The sequence below is a fragment of the Heterodontus francisci genome, chromosome 14 (assembly GCF_036365525.1).
Source record: "Heterodontus francisci isolate sHetFra1 chromosome 14, sHetFra1.hap1, whole genome shotgun sequence".
Lineage (NCBI taxonomy): Eukaryota > Metazoa > Chordata > Chondrichthyes > Heterodontiformes > Heterodontidae > Heterodontus > Heterodontus francisci.
Genome location: NC_090384.1, coordinates 30,001,880 through 30,026,386, shown reverse-complemented (window position 1 = coordinate 30,026,386; position 24,507 = coordinate 30,001,880). Strand labels below are relative to the sequence as shown.

The window sequence follows — 24,507 nt, the reverse complement described above, 5'->3', positions numbered from 1 at the left end:
GGTTGGTCTCCTGGCTTGATGGTAATGGTAGAGTGGGGGATATGCCGGGCCATGAGGTTAGATTGTGGTTGAGCACAATTCTGCTGCTGCTGATGGCCCATAGCACCTCATGGATGCCCAGTTTTGCAGATCTGTTCGAAATCTATCCCATTTAGCACGGTGGCAGTGCCACACAACACGAAGGAGGGTATCCTCAATATGAAGGCGGGACTTCATCTCCACAAGGACTGTGCGGTGGTCACTCCTGCCAATACTGTCCTGGGCAGATGCATCGGCGGCAGGCAGATTGGTGAGGACGAGATCAAGTATGTTTTTCCTCTTGTTGATTCCCTCACCATCTGCCGCATACCCAGTCTAGCAGATATGTCCTTTAGGACTCGGCCAGCTCAGTCAGTTCTGGTGATACCGAGCCACTCTTGGTGATGGACATTGAAGTCCCCCATCCAAAGTACATTCTGTGCCCTTGGCACCCTCAGAGCCTCCTCCAAGTGCTGTTCATCATGGAGGAGTACGGACTCATCAGCTGAGGGATGGCGGTAGGTGGTAATCAGCAGGATGTTTCCTTGTCCATGTTTGACCTGATGCCATGAGACTTCATGGGGTCCAGAGTCGATGTGAGGACTCCCAAGTCGGTGGGACAGGACATACCCAGGGATGGTGATGGCAGTGCCTGGGACATTGTCTGTCGGGTATGATTCCGAGAGTATGACTATGTCAAGCTATTGCTTGACTAGTCTGTGGGACACAACATTGGCACAAGCCCCCAGATGTTAGTCAGGAGGATCTTTGCAGGGTCAACAGGGCTGGGTTTGCCATTGTCGTTTTCTGTGTGTAGGTCGATGCCGGGTGGTCTGTCCGGTTTCATTCCTTTTTAATGACTTCGCAGCAGTTAGATACAACTGAGTGGCTTGCTAGGCCATTTCAGAGGGAATTTAAGAGTCAACCACTTTGCTGTGGGTCTGGAATCACATGTAGGCCAGACCAGGTAAGGACAGCAGATTTCCTTCCCTAAAGGACATTAGTGAACCAGATGGGTTTTTACAACAATCGACAATCGTTTCATGGCCATCATTAGACTAGCTTTTTTTTTTTAATTAATTCCAGATTTATTAATTGAATTCAAATTCTGCCTTCTGCTGTGGTGGGTTTTGAACCCCAGAACAATACCCTGGGTCTCTTGGTTACTAACAGAATCAGCCACATAAACACTGTAGCTACAAGAGCAGGTCAAAAGCTAGGTATTCTGCAGCGCATAACTTGCCTCCTGACTCCCCAAAGCTTGTCCACCATCTACAAGGCACAAATCAGGAGTGTGATGAAATACCCGACATTTGCCTGGATGATTGCAGCTCCAACACTCAAGCAGCTCAACATGGTCCAGAACAAAAGCAGCCCACTTGATTGGCACCCTTTCACTCCCTCCACCACCAGCGCACCATGACTGCACTGTGTACCATCTTCAAGATGCACTGCTGCAACTTGCCAAATTTCCTCCACAGAACCTCCAAACCCACATGGTTTACCGCCGCAAAGAGGGGTTGCTGGTGCATGGGAACACCACCTGTAAGTTTTCCATTCTTTCATTGTCACTGGGTCAAAGTCCAGGGACTCCCTCCATCAAAGCACCATGGGAGTAACCACACCACACAGACTACAGCACTTCAAGGCCACCAATTTCTTGAAGGCAATTAGGTTTGAGCAATAAATGCTGGCCTTCTGACTGAACCCCACATCCCATAAATGATTTTTTTTTAATCTTTAGACCCAAAGGAATTACTTTCCCAAATTCCTGACAACTGTAGAAATTCAACATATGACATATATATATATATAAAAAACAGGAAAATACAAAGCAAAATTCTGCCAAAATACATGCAACACTTCAGCCCTTATTCAATAATCTTCATTTCATCTGTATATATCATGGATGGTCATTCTCAACTATACCAATGATGCTGTGACAAACTTTTAGGTACACAGAAAAATTCAGCAGAACCTTTTAAACATACACAAAATATTTCAACTTCAGAACCTACCATAATGTTTTAAACAGACCAGATTACAATGTTAGATTTTCCTGTGAAAACCCCTTAATTGTATTTACAAGGCAGCAACATCTAGCTGTAGATGACCGCAAAGTTTCAAAAGAAGTCCATCATTTATTTCTTAAATTACAATGTCATGATCAATGCCATTTGCTTAAACTACAATGGTATGTTGCACAGTCCAAAAAATGTCATTCAATTGTCAGCAACAACTTTGAAGTTAAAATTTTAAAAATACCACTTCTAATTTTCAAGTGGGAGTAGGAAATGCTAACACCATCCCCAAGCTCTTAAAATTCACAGCAAATACTAGAATAGTTTCAAGACTGTAATTTCATATCACAGTTTAGATGATTATAAACCATTCAACCTTCACTCTCCTGGTTTAATGCTGTCATAGGAACCTCTCAGTTTACTGCTTGTAGTACTTCCCTGGCAGTTACTTTTCAAATGCTAAGCAAATTTAGAAGTGCAAAATAGTCTTGGCATCAGGTGGCAGGACTACATCTCCAACACAGAAGTCCTTGAAGCGGCCAACACCCCCAGCTTATACACACTACTGAGTCAGCGGCACTTGAGATGGCTTGGCCATGTGAGCCGCATGGAAGATGGCAGGATCCCCAAAGACACATTGTACAGCGAGCTCGCCACTGGTATCAGACCCACCGGCCGTCCATGTCTCCGTTATAAAGACGTCTGCAAACGTGACATGAAATCGTGTGACACTGATCACAAGTCGTGGGAGTCAGTTGCCAGCATTCGCCAGAGCTGGCGGGCAGCCATAAAGACAGGGCTAAATTGTGGCGAGTTGAAGAGACTTAGTAGTTGGCAGGAAAAAAGACAGAGGCGCAAGGGGAGAGCCAACTGTGCAACAGCCCCAACAAACAAATTTCTCTGCAGCACCTGTGGAAGAGCCTGTCACTCCAGAATTGGCCTTTATAGCCACTCCAGGCGCTGCTTCACAAACCACTGACCACCTCCAGGCGCGTATCCATTGTCTCTCGAGATAAGGAGGCCCAAAAGAAAGAAAAAGAAAAAAAGAAAGAACTTCCCTGAGATCCATTATTTTGCACTTCTAAATTTGCTTAGCATTTGAAAAGTAACTGCCAGTATTTGAAAACTATCTAAAACATTGTTTTACATTGCAAAAGTACACCATTACCCAAACATTTATTTTTCCCTCACCGTCACATAATTAAGCAGTACAGATTAAGAGGAAAGAAACAAAAAGAGCAATAAATGTATTACATCTCTGAAAAAAGATGTCTGGCACTGAGTTACAGGATATTATTTCAATCAAGCAGCTCAGACAGTCTCAAACTGTAAAGGCAAGTCCTGTGGTTTTGCCAAATCAGTTAGCCCCTTACCAAATATTAAATTCTTGGAGACCCAAGCAGAAATGATTTTTATTTGGGCTTGTATGCCCGCACGATGGTCCAAAGCAATACCACCTGATGAAACAAATGACTATTTGTTTTCCCTGAATCTTCAAACCCTTCCATGTCTTTGCCCAATAAAATTGTGCAATCTTCTCCAGACATGTATTTCCTCCAATACCCTCCTTTAGTTCCCCAGCCTTCTCCCCCGCCCCCATCACCCCCCTTCACCTCTTCAAACCATCACTGGAGGCAGAACCTCAGCTGCTTCTAACCAATTCCACAATCCCCTCGCCCTGTATATTTTTCCCTCCACCTTCAACAACCTTTTTCAAATCCAAATTACAACACCTTGCCAAACTCCTTTTACCTTCTGTAAAGCACCTTGGAATGCTCGATACTTTAAAGGCATTATACAAATTCAAGTTATTGTAGTATTCAATGATGTTATGAAAAATTATACTATTTTATATGCTCTGTATATGCTATTTCATGGACACCTTTACCAAGTTTTGTTGTTTGAGAGAGAAAAGGGTCAGTTTCATAAAAATAGCACTGCACTACAACTAAGCCAAATAATACGTCAACAGACCAAAACATTGGCCAATACGAACAAACATACTAATTAGCAGGTGTAAGCCACTCGGCCCCTCAAGCCTGTTCCGCCATTCAATAAGTTCATGGCTGAACCGATTACTCCACTTGCTCTGCCTTAAATGGACAACCCCTTATTTTTAAACAGTGACCCCGAGTTCTAGATTCTCCCACAAAAGGAAACATCCTTTCCACATCCACCCTGTCAAGACCCCTCAGGATCTTATGTTTCAATCAAGTCGCCACTTACTCTTCTAAACTCCAGCAGATACAAGCCCAGCCTGTCCAACCTTTCCTCATAAGACAACCCACCCATTCCAGGTATTAGTCTAGTAAACCTTCTCTGAACTGCTTCCAATGCATGCATTTACATACTTCCTTAACTAAGGAGACCAATACTGTACATAGTACTCCAGATGTATTCTCACCAATGCCCTGTTTAACTGAAGCATTACCTCAGTACTTTTGTATTCAATTCCCCTTGCAATAAACAAAAACATTCTAGAAGCTTTCCAAATTAGTTGCTGTACCTGCATAGTAACCTTTTGCAATTCATGCACCAGGACAACCAGATCCCTCTGCATCTCTCACCATTTAGAGAATATGCTTCTTTTTTATTCTTTCTTCCAAAATGGTCAATTTCACATTTTCCCACATTATACTCCACTTGCCAGATCTTTGCCCACTCACTTAACCTATCTATATCCCTTTGTAGCCTCCTTATGTCCTCTTCACAACTTACTTTCCTACCTATCTTTGTCTCATCAGCAAATTTAACTATACCTTCGGTCCCTTCATCCAAGTCATTTACACAAGTTGTAAAAAGTTGAGGCCACAGCACTGATCCCTGCGTCACCACTTATTACATCTTGCCAATCAGAAAATGACCCATTTATGCCTTCTGTTTCCTGTTAGCTAGCCAATCCTCTATCCATGCCAATATTACCCCCTACACCACGAGCTTCTATTTTCTGCAATAACCTTTGATGTGGCAACTTATCAAATGCCTTCTGGAAATCTAAGCACAGTACATCGCACAGTGGCGCAGTGGTTAGCACCGCAGCCTCACAGCTCCAGGGACCCGGGTTCGATTCCGGGTACTGCCTGTGTGGACTTTGCAAGTTCTCCCTGTGTCTGCGTGGGTTTTCTCCGGGTGCTCCGGTTTCCTCCCACATGCCAAAAGACTTGGAGGTTGATAGGTAAATTGGCCATTATAAATTGTCACTAGTATAGGTAGGTGGTAGGGAAATATAGGGACAGGTGGGGATGTTTGGTAGGAATATGGGATTAGTGTAGAATTAGTATAAATGGGTGGTTGATGTTCGGCACAGACTTGGTGGGCCGAAGGGCCTGTTTCAGTGCTGTATCTCTAATCTAATCTAATCTAATCTACCAGTTCCCCTTTATCCACAGCACGTTACTACCTCAACGAACTCCAGTAAATTGGTTAAACATGATTTCCCTTTTACAAAACAATGTTGACACTGCCTGATTACCTTAAACTTTTCCAAGTGGCATACTAGAACATCTTTAATAATAGCTTTTAACAACTTCCCTATGAAAAATGTTAAGCTAACTGGCCTATAGTTTCCTGCTTTGTCTCCCTCCCTTCTTGAATACAGGAATAATATTCAATATTTTCCAATCAAATGGAACCTTCCCCAAATCTAGGGAATTTTGGAAAATTAAAACCAACACATCAACTATCTCAGCAGCCACTTCTTTCAAGACCCTAGGTTGAAGTCCATCAGGATCCGGGGGACTGGTCAGCCTGCAGCTCCAACAATTTGCTCAGTACCACTTCTCTGGTGATGGTAATTTTCTTGAGTTCCTTCCTCCCTTCCATTTTCTCACTCACAGCTAATTCTGATATGTTACTTGTATCCTCTATAGTGAAGGCTGATGCAAAATACCTGTTCATCTCATCTCCTTATTATCCATTAATTCCCCAGACTCACTTTCTATTGGACCAACGCTCACTTTAACTCTTTTCTTTTTTAAATAAATATCGATAGAAACTCTTACCATCTGTTTTTATATTTCTAGCTAGCTTTCTCTCATACTCTAATTTTTCCCTCCGTATTAATCTTTCAGTCTTTCTTTGCTGTTTTTTATATTCTGTCCAATCTTCTGACCTGCCACCCATCTTTGCATAAGTATATGCTTTTTCTTCAAGTTTGATACTATCTTTAACTTTTTAGTTAACCACGGATGGTGGGTCCTCCCCTTGGAATTCTTCTTTCTTGTCGGAATGTATCTATTCTGTTTATTCTGAAATATCCCCTTAAATGTCTGCCACTGCATCTCTATTGACCTGTACCTTAACCTAAACTGCCAGTTCACTTTAGCTAGCTCTGCTTTTATACCCTCATAACTGCCCTTATTTAATTTTAAAAACTAGTCTTGGACCCACTTGTGTCTCCCTCAAAATGAATGCAAAATTCAATTGTATTACGTTCGCTGCTACCTAGGGGCACCTTCACTATGTCATTAATTATTCTCATCTCGTTGCACAAAACAATATCCAGTACAGGATGAGCAGAGATTTCCGGCAATTAAATATTGGGAAGACTGAAGCCATTGTTTTTGATCCCTGCCAAAAACTCCAATCCCTCGCCTTCGACTCTGTACCTTTGGCTGGCAACTGTCTGAGGCTATGCTAGACTGTTCGTAACCTTGATGTCATATTTGAGCCCAAGATGAGCTTAGATTACAAATCTGCACCAAGACTGCCTACTTCCACCTCCATAACATCGCCCAACTCCGCTCCTGCCTCAGCTCACAGGCTGCCCGAAAAGTTCATCCATGCCTCCGTTTCCAAAAGACTCCTGGCTGACTCCCAAGTTCTATCCTTCATCAACTTGAGATTATCTAAAACTGTACTGCTAATGTCCTAACTTGCACCAGGTTCCGTTCACTCATCACCCGTGTGCTCACTGACCTACATTGGCTCCTTGTTAATCAACACCTCGATTTTAAAATTCTCATCTTGTTTTCAAATGCCTCCGTACCTCTAATTTCTTCCAGCCATACAACCCTTCAAGATATCTGCCCTCCTCAGCGCCCCCAATTTTAAATCGCCCCATCATTGGCGGCCGAGGCTACAGCTGCCAAGGCCCTAAGCTCTGGGATGCTCTTCTTCAACGTCTTTCCTCTCTATCCCTCTTTTTCCCTTTCGATGCTCCTTAAAACCTACCTCTTTGACCAAGCTTTAGATCATTTGTCCTAAGGATTGTCTCCTTTGTAGCATGGGGTAAAGTTTTGTTTGATACAGTTCCTGTGAAGTGCCTCGGGACATTTTACTACATCAAAGGCACTATATAAATACAACTTATTGCTGCTGTTTAAATAGAAATGCTAATCAGTCATACAGTTATCCGAGTGAATTCCCAACATAGCTTTTAAAGAAGCTGTCCTATCATTGGAAAATCAACGAAAGAATCAAATGGTATTCTAACACCGAACATTATAAAGTTAAATATTACAGTATTTCCTTTGTTAAATTAATACCAACAGCCACAGAGGAAAAGGGGATCAAAGTAACATTCTCTTCAAAAACACAATATCAAGGAAGATGAAATACAAGAGATCTATGCTGCGGCTACATCCAGTTACAGGCCCACTGTTTCTGCAAGTATCATGATGTACAAGGATAAATATGTTGAGAGATGACACTGAAGGAGTACAGAAACCAACAGAATCAGATACTTGACAGTATACTACCCAAATACAAGTTAAAAGATCCTTACATACAGGAGCTGCCTGTGGAAATCAGGTGAGGACAGGGACGTGCTTCAATGTTCAACTTTTTGTCGACAGAGAAAACAGCCCAAGTCTATTTAGACCAAATTTATACAGGGCAAACTCTTAAGAATAGGCAAACATATTTAGAAGTTTTTGTTTATTAAAGTTACAGTACCCCAATCATTTTTGTAGGAGGACAGAAATAAAGCACTATATTCCAAACAAGGATGTTAGGATGTGAAAGAGAATTGTTCCACCAATATTCATTCTGCAAGAAAGATCAAAATCCAGAAATGCATTCTGCATGCAGTTAAAATGTTGCCCTTCACTCTTATAATTTGACTTCCAGAGTACTGAATCAGCTGTAAACTATGCAGGACGAAGAAACCACCTTTACTAAAATATATCTAAAAGTGGAAAAAAAATTCTCATCAATAATGGCCACTGCTTTGCCAGAAGTCATATCTAACAAAGCTGAACTGAAAATAACTAATTACTTTGCTTTGGTAACAAGGATTTCGCGTTAGTTTAAGAGATGACCTGCACAATTTTACACCGAATAGGTTTTATAATTCTACAACCCAACAACTGATATTTGACATAAGTAGCACAAGCATTTTTTTCCTGCCCAAAAGCAGTAACCTATCCTGGGGTGCAGTTACATAGGTGCAAGCACTCGCTGTCCAATCGTCATTCTTCATATATAAACCTAGACACAATGTCGATAAGCTATTCGACCCCAAGAGCATTCATCCAAGCCAATCCCTGTCCTCACCTGATTTCCACATGCATGCAGGAGTCATAGGCAAGCAACCAAAGGAAGGAACCTTGGTAGATTTTTTTTCCCACTCCCCAGCTCAGGTGCACCATGACCAATCATGTTGACTTTGAACAAAGAACAGTACAGCACAGGAACAGGCCATTCGGCCCTCCAAGCCTGCACCGATCTTGATGCCTGCCTAAACTAAAACCTTCTGCACTTCCGGGGTCCGTATCCCTCTATTCCCATCCTATTCATGTATTTGTCAAGATGCCTCTTAAACGCCATTATCGTACCTGCTTCCACCACCTCCCCCGGCAGCACGTTCCAGGCACTCACCACCCTCTGTGTAAAGAACTTGCCTCGCACATCCCCTCTAAACTTTGCCCCTCTCACCTTAAACCTATGTCCCCTAGTAACTGGCTCTTCCACCCTGGGAAAAAGTTTCTGACTATCCACTCTGTCCATGCCGCTTATAACTTTGTAAACCTCGATCATGTCGCCACTCCACCTCCGTCGTTCCTGTGAAAACAATCCGAGTTTATCCAACCTCTCCTCATAGCTAATGCCCTCCAGACCAGGCAACATCCTGGTAAACCTCCTCTGTACCCTCTCCAAAGCCTCCACGTCCTTCTGGTAGTGTGGCGACCAGAATTGCACGCAATATTCTAAGTGTGGCCTAACTAAAGTTCTGTACAGCTGCAGCATGACTTGCCAATTTTTATACTCTATGCCCCGACCGATGAAGGCAAGCCTTCTTGCCGTATGCCTTCTTGCCGTATGCCTTCTTGACTACCTTATCCACCTGCGTTGCCACTTTCAGTGACCTGTGGACCTGTACATCCAGATCTCTCTGCCTGTCAATACTCCTAAGGGTTCTACCATTTACTGTATACTTCCCACCTGCATTAGACCTTCCAAAATGCATTACCTCACATTTGTCCGGATTAAACTCCATCTGCCATTTCTCCGCCCAAGTCTCCAACCGATCTATATCCTGCTGTACCCTCTGGCAATCCTCATCACTGTCCGCAACTCCACCAACCTTTGTGTCGTCCGCAAACTTACTAATCAAACCAGCTACATTTTCCTCCAAATCATTTATATATACTACAAACAGCAAAGGTCCCTGCACTGATCCCTGCGGAACACCACTAGTCACATCCCGCCATTCAGAAAAACACCCTTCCACTGCTACCCTCTGTCTTCTATGACAGAGCCAGTTCTGTATCCATCTTGCCAGCTCCCCTCTGATCCAATGTGACTTCATCTTTTGTATCAGTCTGCCATGAGGGACCTTTTCAAAGGCTTTACTGAAGTCCATACAGATAGCCAAAAGACTTGCAGGTTGATAGGTGAATTGGCCATTATAAATTGCCACTAGTATAGGTAGGTGGTAGGAAAATATAGTGACAGGTGAGGATGTGGTAGAAATATGGGATTAGTGTAGGATTAGTATAAATGGGTGGTTAATGGTCAGCACAGACTCGGTGGGCCGAAGGGCCTGTTTCAGTGCTGTATCTCTAAATCTAAAATCTAAACATCCACTGCCCTTCCTTCATCAATAATCTTTGTCACTTCCTCAAAAAACTCAATCAAATTAGTGAGACACGACCTCCCCTTCACAAAACCATGCTGCCTCTCGCTAATAAGTTCATTTGTTTCCAAATGGGAGTAAATCCTGTCCCGAAGAATCCTCTCTAATAATTTCCCTACCACTGACGTAAGGCTCACCGGCCTATAATTTCCTGGATTATCCTTGCTACCCTTCTTAAACAAAGGAACAACATTGGCTATTCTCCAGTCCCTGGGACCTCACCTGTAGCCAATGAGGATGCAAAGATTTCTGTCAAGGCCCCAGCAATTTCTTCCCTTGCCTCCCTCAGTATTCTGGGGTAGATCCCATCAGGCCCTGGGGACTTATCTACCTCAATGCTTGGCAAGACACCCAACACCTCCTCCTTTTTGATAATGAGATGACTGAGTCTATCTAAACTCCCTTCCCTAGACTCATCATCCACCAAGTCCTTCTCTTTGGTGAATACTGATGCAAAGTACTCATTTAGTACCTCGCCCATTTCCTCTGGCTCCACACATAGATTCCCTTCTCTGTCCTTGAGTGGACCAACCCTTTCCCTGGTTACCCTCTTGCTCTTTATATACATAAAAAAAGCCTTGGGATTTTCCTTAATCCTGTTTGCCAATGACTTCTCATAACCCCTTTTAGCCCTCCTGACTCCTTGCTTAAGTTCCTTCCTATTGTCTTTATATTCCTCAAGGGATTCGTCTGTTCCTAGCCTTCCAGCCCTTACAAATGCTTCCTTTTTCTTTTTGACGAGGCTCACAATATCCCGCGTTATCCAAGGTTCCCGAAACTTGCCAAACTTATCCTTCTTCCTCACAGGAACATGCTGGTCCTGGATTCTAATCAACTGACGTTTGAAAGACTCCCACATGTCAGATGTTGATTTACCCTCAAACAGCCGCCCCCAATCTAAATTCTTCAGTTCCTGCCTAATATTGTTATAATTAGCCTTCCCCCAATTTAGCACCTTCACCCGAGGACTACTCTTATCCTTATCCACAAGTACCTTAAAACTTATGGAATTATGGTCACTGTTCCCGAAATGCTCCCCTACAGAAACTTCGACCACCTGGCCGGACTCATTCCCCAATACCAGGTCCAGTACGGCCCCATCCCTAGTTGGACTATCTACGTATTGTTTCAAGAAGCCCTCCTGGATCCTCCTTACAAATTCTGCCCCATCCAAGCCCCGAGCACTAAGTGAGTCCCAGTCAATATTGGGGAAGTTAAAATCACCCACCACTACAACCCTGTTACCTTTACATCTTTCCAAAATCTGTCTACATATCTGCTCCTCTGCCTCCCGCTGGCTGTTGGGAGACCTGTAGTAAACCCCCAACATCGTGACTGCACCCTTCCTATTCCTGAGCTCCACCCATATTGACTTTGCACCAAATCATCTGAGAGCAACCAACTCTGAAGGCCTGAAAATTAAACCTGGGTCTTCCAATCTTCATGACTCAATATGACCAGAAAGTACATTCCTCATTTTCCTTATCCTTGCTCTGAAAACTATTAATTCAGTCTAGTAGCATTTCATGTAGCCATTCACCATTCCACATCACGAAGAGGCAGGGGTTCAAATTAATTTGATGATTCTCATTTTGGCAAGCTCATGAGAAATCACCATCCAGGCTCATATGAAAAATAAACAGTCACTTGGATGAGGCACAAGAGGTGCCTGCACCCGTACAGAAGGTACAAAAATTGGTGGATATAACTTGCCTAGTTTCAACATTCAAGCCAAAGGGGAAAAGTAATGGTGACATCAATTTTAATTACATGCATTTCAAATTTCACTTTAAAGTCAGCTCTACCAAAAAAATACTGAACAGCGTAATTCTCTGTTTTCAAACACCAATAGTTAAACTCAAAAATGAACAGTTTTGTACATCCTCTACTTGAAGTTTTCTACATTATAACAGTAACTATGCTTCAAAAATACTTCTTTGGCCGTAAAGCACTTTGGGACATCCTGAGGTTGTGAAAGATGTTATATAAAAGGCATATTTTCAATAAAGCCACAAAATAATACTTTGAATTTGGATCTTAAACTTGCTAATGTCGGTATATTTTTCTGTTTCTTCAGTTATAATATTGTGGAAAATCTGAGATTTTAGAGAATTTGATGGTGTCTTTTTAATGGCAACATAAATTATACATGTATCAACCAATATATTTTAGTAAAATGCTATTCCTGTCGTAAGAAAAGACCACACATTGCTTTCTAGTAAAATATAGTAGTCTTAGTTAGACAAGACCCTTTCCATTATATAAATGAAGTCTCATAACATAACACAGCTGTACTAAGGAAAAATTGGTAACCAACAGTGAAACTCCAATTTGGAAAATATAGACACTACAGTCTACTCTCGATAAATGGTCAGTTTTGGGTAAACCAGTGATAATCTGAAGTAAAATAAGATGTACAAAAAGTCCAAAAAAAAATCACTCAAATTAAAAAGAAAACACAGCTCGAATTGAAAACCACAAGTCTGAGAGCAGGATATGGACTATATTTATTGTGTGAATGACTTGTATAACTCATGTGGCTTACAAGGTGGTTAAGGCAAAATATTTCCTGTATGCCACACAAGTGCTAGCCCTCACATAATGCATGCCATTGACTGCAAATTATTTCTCAATAAACTAGCAGTGATTACTTCACAATTATTGTGGACGTCATCATATAAGTGCACAGTATACTAGTCACCAATGGAAAGAATGATCAAAAGTTGTTTTTGCAAAAACTAAACCAAATCAATTCACTTACCTATAGCTCACAGTACACATTACTTTTAATAATGTTACAAAGCAGTAAACTAATCTGAAGAATCAAAGGGTTAGAAATTGCTCCAATGATGTCACGTGAATCCCTCTACTAGATTGCCTTAAAATAAAGAGTATTATTTCCCAGTAATACACACATTAGAATCACTGCAAGATGACGAGAATTTATCATAAATGTAATTCATCATTGAGAGCATATTCCCACATCAACTGAATGAAGAGTTCTGGTTGATGTTAGCCTTGACAATTGCCACTTGGCAATACGGTGAAGGCCTGGCTGGGGGGTGGGTGGTGGTTGCAGTATAGAGAAAACAAATCAGACTTGCAATTTTTTATAGTTTAAAAAGACTATTATATAGATAAATATATTTCATATATAAAGTTGTGTCCTTCATATTGCCAAGTGTTAAAAGAACATTTAAAAAAAAAGTAAATTACAGGTTAATTTCTGTGGGTAAAGGAACTTCACAGCTTGATCTGGAGCTGGTGTTTTACAAGCACCTGGCAATTTGTAAACTTCCCTCACTATCAATTAATCGGTCATTGATTTTAGGGCCTATTTAGACCACTACCATACAAGGAATAATTTAGCAGTCACCTTAACATGAGAAGCAAATTTGCAAAATATTCCTCCATACCTCAGACTAACTGCAAGCACCACCACAGGCAGTTAGTGCGGTGATTTCCAACTTGCAGTCCCCGGGCCTCAGCTTCCTTAGAATCTGGCCCTAGCATCTCAGTCCTACTTGCACTTAGATTTCCTATTTATTGTTTCTTTCCCCCCGCCCCCACCACGTTTGAATTTTTGGGTCTGAATATTTTGGAAGGACCATCACCTCATTGGTGCATATGCCCTAAAGTGTTCACCTGAACCTACTTCGATCAGAAACTTGAATTATATGCAAATTAACAGGATCAATTCATATCTTATGTGGCCCGAGGCTCCATGGTATGCATCCAAGTGGCCCATAAAATCAAAATCTTAAACATCAATGTGCTAGACTATGAGTGAAATACTAAAAATCTCAATTTGGGATTCCAGTTTCCAACCTCTTAGTCTTCATGTAATTTAAAACATCTGAAATCCTCTATTCCACCACCCCCCCCGCCCCACCCCCTCCACATTATTCTTTGGCTTTATCAATGACATATCCATTAGTCCCTCTAAAACTGTTACTTCAGTATTGCAATGTCGACACATCCATAAAAAGCTTCCATGCTTTGATTAGTAAGATTGCACCAAGTCAAACATTTCCTAAAGTTTTGAAAATGAATCTCCATATTGTTATGATTGGAAGAGGTGAGATACGGAAAATAAAAGTGGAGTTAGGGAAGTGTAATCTTCATAGAATTGTCTATTCTTGCACCTAACTACACCCACATTTCAAAATTTAGATAATACTGCTTTATTCCCAATTGTTAAAAATACAGATTTGGATTCGAGTTAGCACAATGCTAGATTACCTTGTATATTTGAAGTTTCAAAAGGTGAAAGATGAAATTTCAACAGCACCCTAAATAGGCAAGTACATTCTGCACCAAAATTTTAGATATTATACTGTATGACTCAAATATGATTCAGTATGATTCAAAGTACTCTAGTTATACCATACATTTCACATCTTTATCTTTTAACTCTATCAGTATAAAGGATTAAGTATTTTAGAAAGGCACGTAGCTGATGAATTCCAATACAATTACTTTTTTAAATTGAGCATAGATATATCTATTTGCTCCACAAACTACATTTCCCTCCCCGCCCCCAACAATCTACCAAATTTCCACTTTGCTATTGAGCTGGGTAAGGTGCGCCAATAGCTCTTTCCAATTTAATGCCCTCTTCTGAGGTGTCACTTTGCCTCCACTTGCCCTGCCCCAAAGCAGCACTGTTATATCCTCCAGAGTTGGGCCTATATTCTCTGGAGTTTAGAAGAATGAGAGGCAATCTCATGCAAACACACAAGATTCTGAAGGGGCTGGATAGGGTAGACGCTGAGAGACTGTTTCCACTGGTTGAGAAACCTAAAACACGGGGGCACAGTCTCAGGACAACTAAGTTACTAAAGATTTATGTCCACAGAGAAAATATAACAATGATTTAAAAAGCCCCAGTCAGGAACAACCCCATACTCCACAACTGGCCAGCAGGTGGTAGGTTTTCAGTAAGACGAGGCACAACAGCACCTAACATTGTAAATATTTAACAGCCAAAGAATTGAGCAAAACTGTCTAGTTGAGCCAGTGAACTTCATGCAACAGGTAAACCTGGAGCTCAAGTTTAGGATTCTCTTGTCAAGAGTTAAATGCTCAATTGCTTGAGTTGCCAACTTCACCATAAACAAATCTTTAATTCAGTCAAGAGAAAGAAAAAGTAAATCTTGTACATTCCAAAGAGAATACAGATATGCTTCCAACAGAATACACAGAAGATACATTCCAACAAGAAAGAAAAATTCCAAAGGAGGACCCACCATAAAAGCCTGCTCATGTCACCAAAAAAAACCCAACCCGCACCAGACAGAACCACATTGGACCCGAGCCCGACCCGGCCAGAGTCCCTCCATTTTTTCCTACGCCTGACCCGACCACCAGAATATTCCCTTTACCTACCCTGCCACTGTGCAGGAAGCTACCGCATGAGCATGATGACATCATAGAAACGCTCACTGCGCAGACTTAGAGTTTCAGATGGACTCAGAGTTCATCTCCTCTGGAGATCTTCCCTCTACAGCTTCCAACCTCAGTCCCACAACTCCAGACAGCCCGCTTCTACCTCCTTCCCAAAATCCACAGACAGGACTGTCCCGACAGACCCATTGTTTCAGCCTGTTCCTGCCCCACTGAACTTATTTCTTCCTATCTTGACTACCTTTTCTCCCTTGGTCCAGTTTCTTCCCACCTACAACCGTGACTCTTCTGACACCCTACGTCATTTCGACAATTTCCAGTTTCCTAGCCCTAACCGCCTCCTCTTCACTATGAACATCCAATCTCTCTATACCTCCATCCCCCACCAGGACGATTTGAGGGCTCTCCACTTCTTCCTTGAACATAGGCCCAACCAGTCCCCATCCACCACCACCCTCCTCCGCCTGGCTGAATTTGTTCTCACATTGAACAACTTCCCCTTCAACTCCACTTCCTTCCTTCAAATAAAAGGTGTTGCTATGGGTACCCGCATGGGACCTAGTTATGCCTGTCTTTTTGTGGGATATGTCAAACATTCCTTGTTCCAGTCCTACTCAGGACCCCTCCCCGAACTCTTCTTCCGGTACATTGATGACTGTATCAGTGCCATTTCCTGCTCCCGCCCCGAACTAGAAAACTTAATCAATTTTGCTTCTAATTTCCACCCTTCTCTTACCTTCACATGGTCCACCTCCGACACTTCCCTTCCTCGACTTCTCTGTCTACATCTCTGAGGATAGGCTGTCTACTAATATTCATTATAAACCCACCGACTCCACAGTTACCTCGACAACACTTCTTCACACCCTGCCTCCTTTAAGGACTCCATTCCATTCTCCCAGTTTCTCTGTCTCCGACATATCTGCTCTGATGATGCAACCTTCCACGACAGTGCTTCTGATATGTCTTCCTTTTTCTTCAATCGAGGAGTCCCGCCACTGTGGCTGACAGGGCCCTTATCAGTGTCCGGCCCATTTCCCGCACCTCTACCCTCACCCCTTCCCCTCCCTCCCAGAACTGCAACAGGGTTCCCCTTGTCCTCACTTACCATCCCACCAGCCTCCACATCCAAAGGATCATCCTCCGCCATTTCTGCCATATCCTGCTTGATGCCACTACCAAACATATCTTCCCCTCCCGTCAGCATTCCAAAGGGATCGTTCCCTCCGTGACACTCCTCCATTACCCCACCACCTCGTCCCCTTCCCATGGCACCTTCCCCTGCAATCGCAGGTGTAATACCTGCCCATTTACCTCCTCTCTATTCACGGCCCCAAACTCTCCTTTCAGGTGAAGCAGCGATTTACTTGTACTTCTTTCAATTTAGTGTATTGTATTCGCTGCTCACAACGTGGTCTCCTCTACACTGGGGAGACCAAATGCAGATTGGGTGACCGCTTTGTGGAATACCTTCGCTCAGTCCGAAAGCATGACCCAGAGCTTCCGGTTGCTTCCATTACAACATACACCCGTGCTCACCTCTCTGTCCTGGGATTGCTGCAGTGTTCCAGCGAACATCAACGCAAGCTCGAGGAACAGCACCTCATTTACCGATTAGGCAATTAGCCTTCCGGACTGAACATTGAGTTCAATAATTTCAGAGCATGAAGGGCCCCCCTTTTTATTTTTAGTTTTTTTTTTCTTTTTTGTTTATTTTTAGTTTGTTTGTACTGTGCCTACCCACTGGTTTTTTTTCAAGTTTGTGCTTGGGGCCAGGGCTGTTCATTTTACTGTCAATTGACACCCTCTCTATACTAACGCTTTGTCTTTCACCCTGTTTGCTTTTGTTCCATGACTTTCTGGTCAGTTACTCTGTGACCTTGCCCTATCAACATCTTCTCTTCTGTTATCTCTTGCCCCACCCCCACTTGACTTGCTTAAAATCTTCTACATTTCTAACATTTGTCAGTTCTGATGAGGGTCACTGACCTGAAACCTTAACTCTGCTTCTCTCGCCACACATGCGGCCATATCTGCTGACTATTTCCAGCATTTCTTGTTTTTACCTCAGTTTTCCTCCTTGATGTCCCGGACTCCCAGCTCATGTAGGTTTTTTACTTTTAACACTTACCACCAGAACAAAATGCAATTTTTGCTGTGTGTCCCCGACCCAGACAGGCCGTCAGGTCTGGGTCGGGTAGCAGGCCTTTAACCCACCATCCGTCGTTAACTAAAAAAGTTAAAGGCAATATCAAACTAAAAGAAAAAGCACTTAATGACGCAAAGATGGGTGGTAGGTCAAAAGTTTGGACAGAATATAAAAAGCAAAGTTTGACTAAAAGATTGATAAGGAGCAAAAAATTAGAGTACGAGAGAAAGCTAGCTAGAAACATAAAAACAGAAAGTAAGAGTTTCTATAGTTTTTAAAAAAGAAAAAAGTTAACAAAGCGAGCGTTGGTCCTATAGAAAGTGAGTCTGGGGAATTAATAAGGGAAAATAAGGAGATGGCAGATGAATTGAACAGGTATTTTGCATTGGTCGTCACCATAGAGGATATAAGTAACATCCCAGAAATAGCTGTAAATCAGGAAACGGAAGGGACGGGTGAACTCAAGAAAATGACAACCACCAAAGAGATGGTACTGAACAAATTGTCGGAGCTGTGGGCTGACCAGTCTCCGGGTCCTGATGGCCTTCATCCTAGGGTGATAAAAGAAGTGGCTAGTGAGATAGTTAATATGATAGTTCTAATTTTCCAAAATTTCCTAGATTTAGGGAAAGGTCCAATAGATTGGAAAATAACCAATGTAACTCGTTTATTCAAAAAGGGAGAGAGACAGAAAGCAGGCAGTTAGCTTAACATCTGTCTTGGGGAAAATGGTAAAAGCTATTAAAGATGTTATAGCAGGGGACTTAGAAAAATTCATGGTAATCAGGCAGAGTCAACACGGTTTTGTAAAAGGGAAATCACGTTTAACTAATTTGTTGGAGTTCTTTGAAGAAGTAACATGTGCTGTGGATAAAGGAGAACCAGTGGATGTACTGTACTTACACTTCCAAAAGGCATTTGAGAAGTTGATATATCAAAGGTTAGTGCGGAAAATAGAAACTCATGGTGGAGGGGCCAACATATTGGCATAGATAGAAGATTGGCTAGCTAACAGGAAACAGAGTGCGCATAAATGGGTCATTTTCTGGTTGGCAAGATGTAATGAGTGGTGTGACGCAGGGATCAGTGCTGCGGTCTCAACTTTTTACAATTTATATAAATGACTTGGATGAAGGGACCAAAGGTACGGCTGCTAAATTTGCTGATAGGTAGGAAAGTAAGTTGTGAAGAGGACATAAGGAGTCTATAAAGGGAGATAGATAGGTTAAGTGAGCGGGCAAAGATCTGGCAAATGGAGTATAATGTGGGAAAACGTGAAATCGTCCATTTTGGCAGGAAGAAAGAATTTTTAAAAATGGTGAGAGATTGCAGAGCTCTGAGATGCAGAGACACCTGGGTGGCCTCGTGCATGAATCACAAAAGGTTAGTATGCAGATTCAGCAAGTAATTAGGAAAGATAATAGAATGTTGTTTATTGCGAGGGGAATTGAATACAAAAGTAGGGAGGTAATGCTTCAGTTATACAGGGTATTGGTGAGACCACATCTAGGAGTACTTTGTACAGTATTGATCTCTATATTTAAGGAAGGATGTAAATGCACTGGAAGCAGTTCAGAGAAGGTTTACTAGACTAATACCTGGAATGGGCAGGTTGCCTTATGAGGAAAGGTAGACAGCCTAGGCTTGTATTCGCTTGATTTAAAAGGCTTTTTTTAAAATTCATTTCTGGGATGTGGGCGTCGTTGGCTAGGCAAGCATTTGTTGCCCATCCCTAACTGCCCTTGAGAAGGTGGTGGTGAACTGCCTTCTTGAACCGCTGCAGTCCATGTGAGGTAGGTACACCCACAGTGCTGTTAGGAAGGGCTTTGACCCAGCAACAGTGAAGGAACAGCGATATAGTTCTAAGTCAGGATGGTGTGACTTGGAGGGGAACTTGCAGGTGGTGGTGTTCCCATGTATTTTCTGCCCCTGTCCTTCTTGTTGGTAGAGGTCACGGGTTTGGAAGGTGCTGTCTAAGGAGCCTTGGTGCATTGCTGCAGTGCATCTTGTAGATGGTACACACTGCTGCCACTGCGCGTCGGTGGTGGAGGGAGTGAAAGTTTGTAGATGGGGTGCCAATCAAGTGGGCTGCTTTGTCCTGGATGGTGTCGAGCTTCTTGAGTGTTGTTGGAGCTGCACCCATCCAGGCAAGTGGAGAGTATTCCAGCACACTCCTGCCTGGTGCCTTGTAGATGGTGGACAGGCTTTGGGGAGTCAGGAGGTGAGTTACTCGCCTCAGGATTCCAAGCCTCTGCACCTGCTCTTGTAGCCACGGTATTTATATGGCTACTCCAGTGGCCCTTAAAGTGAGTGGCTTGCTAGGCCATTTTAGAGAGCATTTAAGAGTCAACCACTTTGCTATGGGTCTGGAGTCACATGTAGGCAAGACCAGGCAAGGACAGCAAATTTCCTTCCTTAAAGGGCATTAGTAAGAGGCAACATAATTAAAACATATAAGATCCTGCGGGGTCTTGACAGGGTGGATTTGGAAAGGATGCTTCCCCTTGTGGGAGAATCTAGACCCAAGGGTCACTATTTAAAAATAAGCGGTCGCCCATTGAAGACAGAGATGAGGAGAAATCTTTTCTCAGAGGGTCGTGAGTCTTTGGAACTCTTTTCCTCAAAAGGCAGTGGAAGCAGAGTCTTTGAATATTTTTAAGACAGTGGTAGAATAGATTCTTGATAAGCAAGGGGGTGAAAGGTTAAAATAGGTAGGCAGTAAAGTGGGGTCGAGATTACAATCAGATCAGCCATGATCTTATTAAATGGCAGAGCAGGCTCAAGGGGCAGAGTGACCGACTCTTGCTCCTAATTCGTATGTTCGTATGTCAATGGTTAGAACTAAAAAGACCACTCTACATGGTTACAGAAATTGTTAGCATTTAATAAACATAACTTCTCAAAGCTTCAGCAGTAAAAGAAAATTATGCCAACTCTCAAGTTTAACCAGTTATAATTTTTTTTACAAAAAACAAACTAATTAAAGCAATACAATAATTTCAAGGCAAGATTAGACATCTTACATGACCTTCATTTATAGGGGGAGGGACAGGGGTGAAAATGTAATCAATGCTTAACTAAAACTGATCCTTCTGCAAAATTACAAATACAATACTTAAAAAAAATTAGCAGTTTAAACTTCACAACCAAATCTTCAACAGGACAGACATTGTTGCCAAAGTGCAGCACTGTAACTACTGAGACACAAATTCAACTTACCAAAATTTTTCGGCTTTTAAACCAAAACCTATAAAAATAGCTAGTCAAATGCAAATACTCAATCCAGTATGTATTCCTACACTGTGAACTGGTGGTTGGCCCACATGGTTACTAAGGCAGCTAATCACATGACAATGATTGAAGGCTGACTTTACAGAAACATCAGACAATAGCTTTAAAGAGAACATGAGATTTAAAATTGTAATTAAGGGTGCTGTTCTAGAATTAACAAGGTACATCAATAGTCTTGAGAATGGAAGTTCAAACATGAGTGCTTTTCTGTAGATCTTTGCTTTTCTGTCCTTGAAATATTTGATTTTTTTTATTTCATAGCGCAAGAAACAATTTACTCCGGAGTGGAATAAAATGATGTGAACTCAGAACTCAATGTAGACACAGCTTCACTAAATATTACTTGCCTCTTTTAAGTAGTGAAGAGAGCAGGATGCTATAAATACTGGGGGGAGAGTAATGTGAAACTGAATGCACAAATAACCTAGACTCAGAAACAAAGAAAAAAAAGGGGCTGTCAACACACACACACTATAACAGCCAAGAGGAGAAAAAACTAGGGAGAAGCCAAGCCCTTACTGCACTTGCGCAAAAAATAACATATCAAAAGTGGACAGAAGGTAGAATAGCAAATCTTAATAAAATAAATGCTTGGATGAAACAGCCAAAGTGAGAATGAGAGAAGTACTTGGGGGAAAATACACTACCTCAAAAATAGTGTTTGTAAAATCATTTAAAGATTAGAAATAACTAATGTGTACTCTTAAATACAAACGTTAAAGATAGATAAATTTATAGTACAAAGGGAACTGAAGAATATAACAATGGAGAGTTTCAGATGTACAACACAAGAGGTTAGAATTAGAAGAACACTGTCACTTCAACACATCTGCTGCTCCCACTATTTTTTAAAACTGCACAAAATCTGAAAAAACCAGCCATAGTAACAGGTGTAATTAGGACTATCTGAACACCAGTTTTTTTTCCAAACCAACACCAGCCAACTCCACAGCATTAAAAACTTCCAGTAAACTACTCAATCCTCCAGGTTGAGTTCTTCCCTGGAGAAAACACAACCATCTGTAACAAAAAAAGCCACAAATCCATTTTTCCCTTACTTGTTTCTCACTGAGAGCAGTTATCTTGGCTTGTAATTCATGTAACTGTTTCTTCAAATCAGCATTCTGTGAAATAAAATTTAAACAATGTAATATCACATTACTAATACAAGTCTTCTCATCATACTAGGAAAATGAGTCATTCAACATTTCAGTTGAATACTCTAGAGGGGGAGAAAATTCAAAAAGCTTTTTTTTAAAATGACTAACAAAAAGACCTCATTCTGTCTTATTGAGCTGAAAAGTGCTGAAGATTTTGGAATAGGTCAGAACTATAATGCATTTTCATAGACACAATAATCCATACTGTACATTTTCTTAAGTTTTAATAACATTTATGAATGGGAATGGAAAAACATTTAATTATATATATTTACTAAATCAGTGTTTTATGATTTTGCATAATATATAACACATTTGAAAAAGTAAACAGGACATAAAATAAAGTATACCTGGGGATCCTGTTTCATCTGGGCCACAAGTTTCTGTTTGGAGAAGAGATAAAACAGAGCAAGTTAATGTTCTTGAGAGAGATCATGCCACAGTGAATACTACAAGGGTTGGTTTTATTGATCAATCCAACCTGTGAGGTCAAGTGTTAGGCTAACTGTATTTACTTTAGTCAACAAATATGGACTCTTAATAAGACTTCTCAGTTTGATTCAAGATCACAAATTATATATGGACGGTCTTGATCAATAAGTCCTTCTAAAAAAATCTTTTCCCCCCTAATTTCTATGGCACTAACTGCTAAAACCAGTTAGAGGTGAATAATGCTTCCAAAATATAAGAACTGTTTTATTACATACAGAATATGTAACTAAATAACTACTTTTTACAAATTCATAACTTTTATTCATAACTCCATTACAAGAATGCACTTATTTATCTACTTATTCTCTTTTCTCTCCATTCCCCAGATAGCGACAGGATAATGTAGTTTTCAAATACTTTAAAAAGGTACACCCTAAATTTAAAAAGTTTGTGAAGGCAAAATTTTTCATTATACTCAGCTTTAAAGAAATAAACTGGAAAAATTGTTTCTCGCCAATTATTCCCGAATAACAGATTATATAGTGTGCATGCCTTAGAAGCAATAGTTCAAATTAAAACACACATATTACATGCAATAAATGAAAATGAGAGCAGGTTACCTGATGAAACTGGATTTCCACTTTCAGAGCCTCCTGCAGAGTTTGTAACTCCATCTCTTCTACTTCCCGCGCCACTTTCCTTCACTTTTTTTCCACCCCTTTAAAGGAAAAAGGAAATACCCGGCTCCCCTTCTCCTTTAGTCCCCCTTTCCTCACGCAGCCAAAAGAGTAAAAAAACAATTCAACAAAAACAGGGCCCGAAATAATTTCAGGAAGGAGAAAGTCCATTAAACATCGCGGTCGGCCGCATGTGTATAAATATCTGCTTTTTATTTATATTGATAAATATGTTTTATATATAGTATATATAAAAATATATAGATAGAGAGAAGGGGAAACTGAAAGACACAGGGAGAGTGAACGCAAAACAAGTTCTCCCATCCACCAGACTCATCACTCTGCGCCGCCGCCGAGCCAGAGGGGGGCGGTGAGCTGCCCGACCAACAACAACTTCAAAAACATTTCCCCCTCTAAATTACTATAACAAAAGGGGCTGAAATAATATATTTTTTAAAATGCTACCGAAAATAAAGCCGAATGAGAATACAAAACGGGAGGGGGAGGGGAAAGAGAAATCCTTCGCGTTTCCAAATCCTGAGGAAAAAACACACCTCGGTGTGAAACGAGCGGCCGAAATTTATTTCACTTTTTTCTTTTCAATTTAAAAAATAATAGGTTATAAAAGAAAACTTCCCATTTTTCCCCCTCCCTGTCCCTCAAAAAAAGTGGCTCTGTGTGTGTGTATGCGCGCGCCCCTGCCTCTCTTCACTCACGCTCAATCCCGGCACCCCTCCCCCTCCTGTCTGTGCTCGCTCTCGGCGCGCGTGCACGAGCACTCCTTTTCTTTCCGCTGCCCCGCCAGCCGTTTGATTTGGTTGTTTGCCTGTGCGCGCACACGCGCGCGGAGAACAGGTCGCGCGGACGGGGAGGGGTTTAATTGAGCGCATGGAGCGCGAGGAGGAGGGAGGGACTATTTAACGGCGCGGGCGGTGGCGAATTTATTTCACTTTGCCTAAGGAACAGCGGTGTTGCGGCTCTCATTGCCTAGGGAAAGTGCCCGGATGCTGCGACTCCTCACTTTACTCCAAACTCAACTGGGATTATTTATTTAACTTTTTTTTTTGTCATAACTTATTTTTAGCATTCTTAATCGCCTTTAAAACACACACAAATAAACCTGTTCACTCAAATCAAATAATCTGTCGTAAAATGTGTGCTTTTATTTGTAGCCAATTCCCATGATTTTTAATCATTTTAGTAAATTATTTATTTGTAGATTTTGCACAGCAGGGTTGGGTTCAAAATAATTACCTGTTATTCAGAGTCCAGATTT

General features: G+C 41.6%; 1 protein-coding gene across 4 annotated transcripts in view; it reads right to left on the bottom strand.

Annotated features, from left to right (window-relative positions):
- phf21aa (PHD finger protein 21Aa) overlaps positions 1 to 24,002 on the bottom strand; it is a 430,721-nt gene extending 406,719 nt beyond the window's left edge. For 3 of the 4 annotated variants that reach the window (XM_068045947.1, XM_068045944.1, XM_068045945.1), the window contains exons 1-3: positions 23,175 to 24,002; positions 22,473 to 22,505; positions 22,021 to 22,086 (exon numbers count right to left, since the gene is read on the bottom strand). In XM_068045947.1, the coding sequence (XP_067902048.1) occupies positions 22,021 to 22,086; positions 22,473 to 22,505; positions 23,175 to 23,228 (153 nt within the window). In that variant the 5' untranslated portion in view covers positions 23,229 to 24,002. The remainder of the gene's footprint in view (positions 1 to 22,020; positions 22,087 to 22,472; positions 22,506 to 23,174) is intronic. The other variant, XM_068045943.1, reaches the window with a different exon arrangement.
- Positions 24,003 to 24,507: the final 505 nt, after the last annotated feature.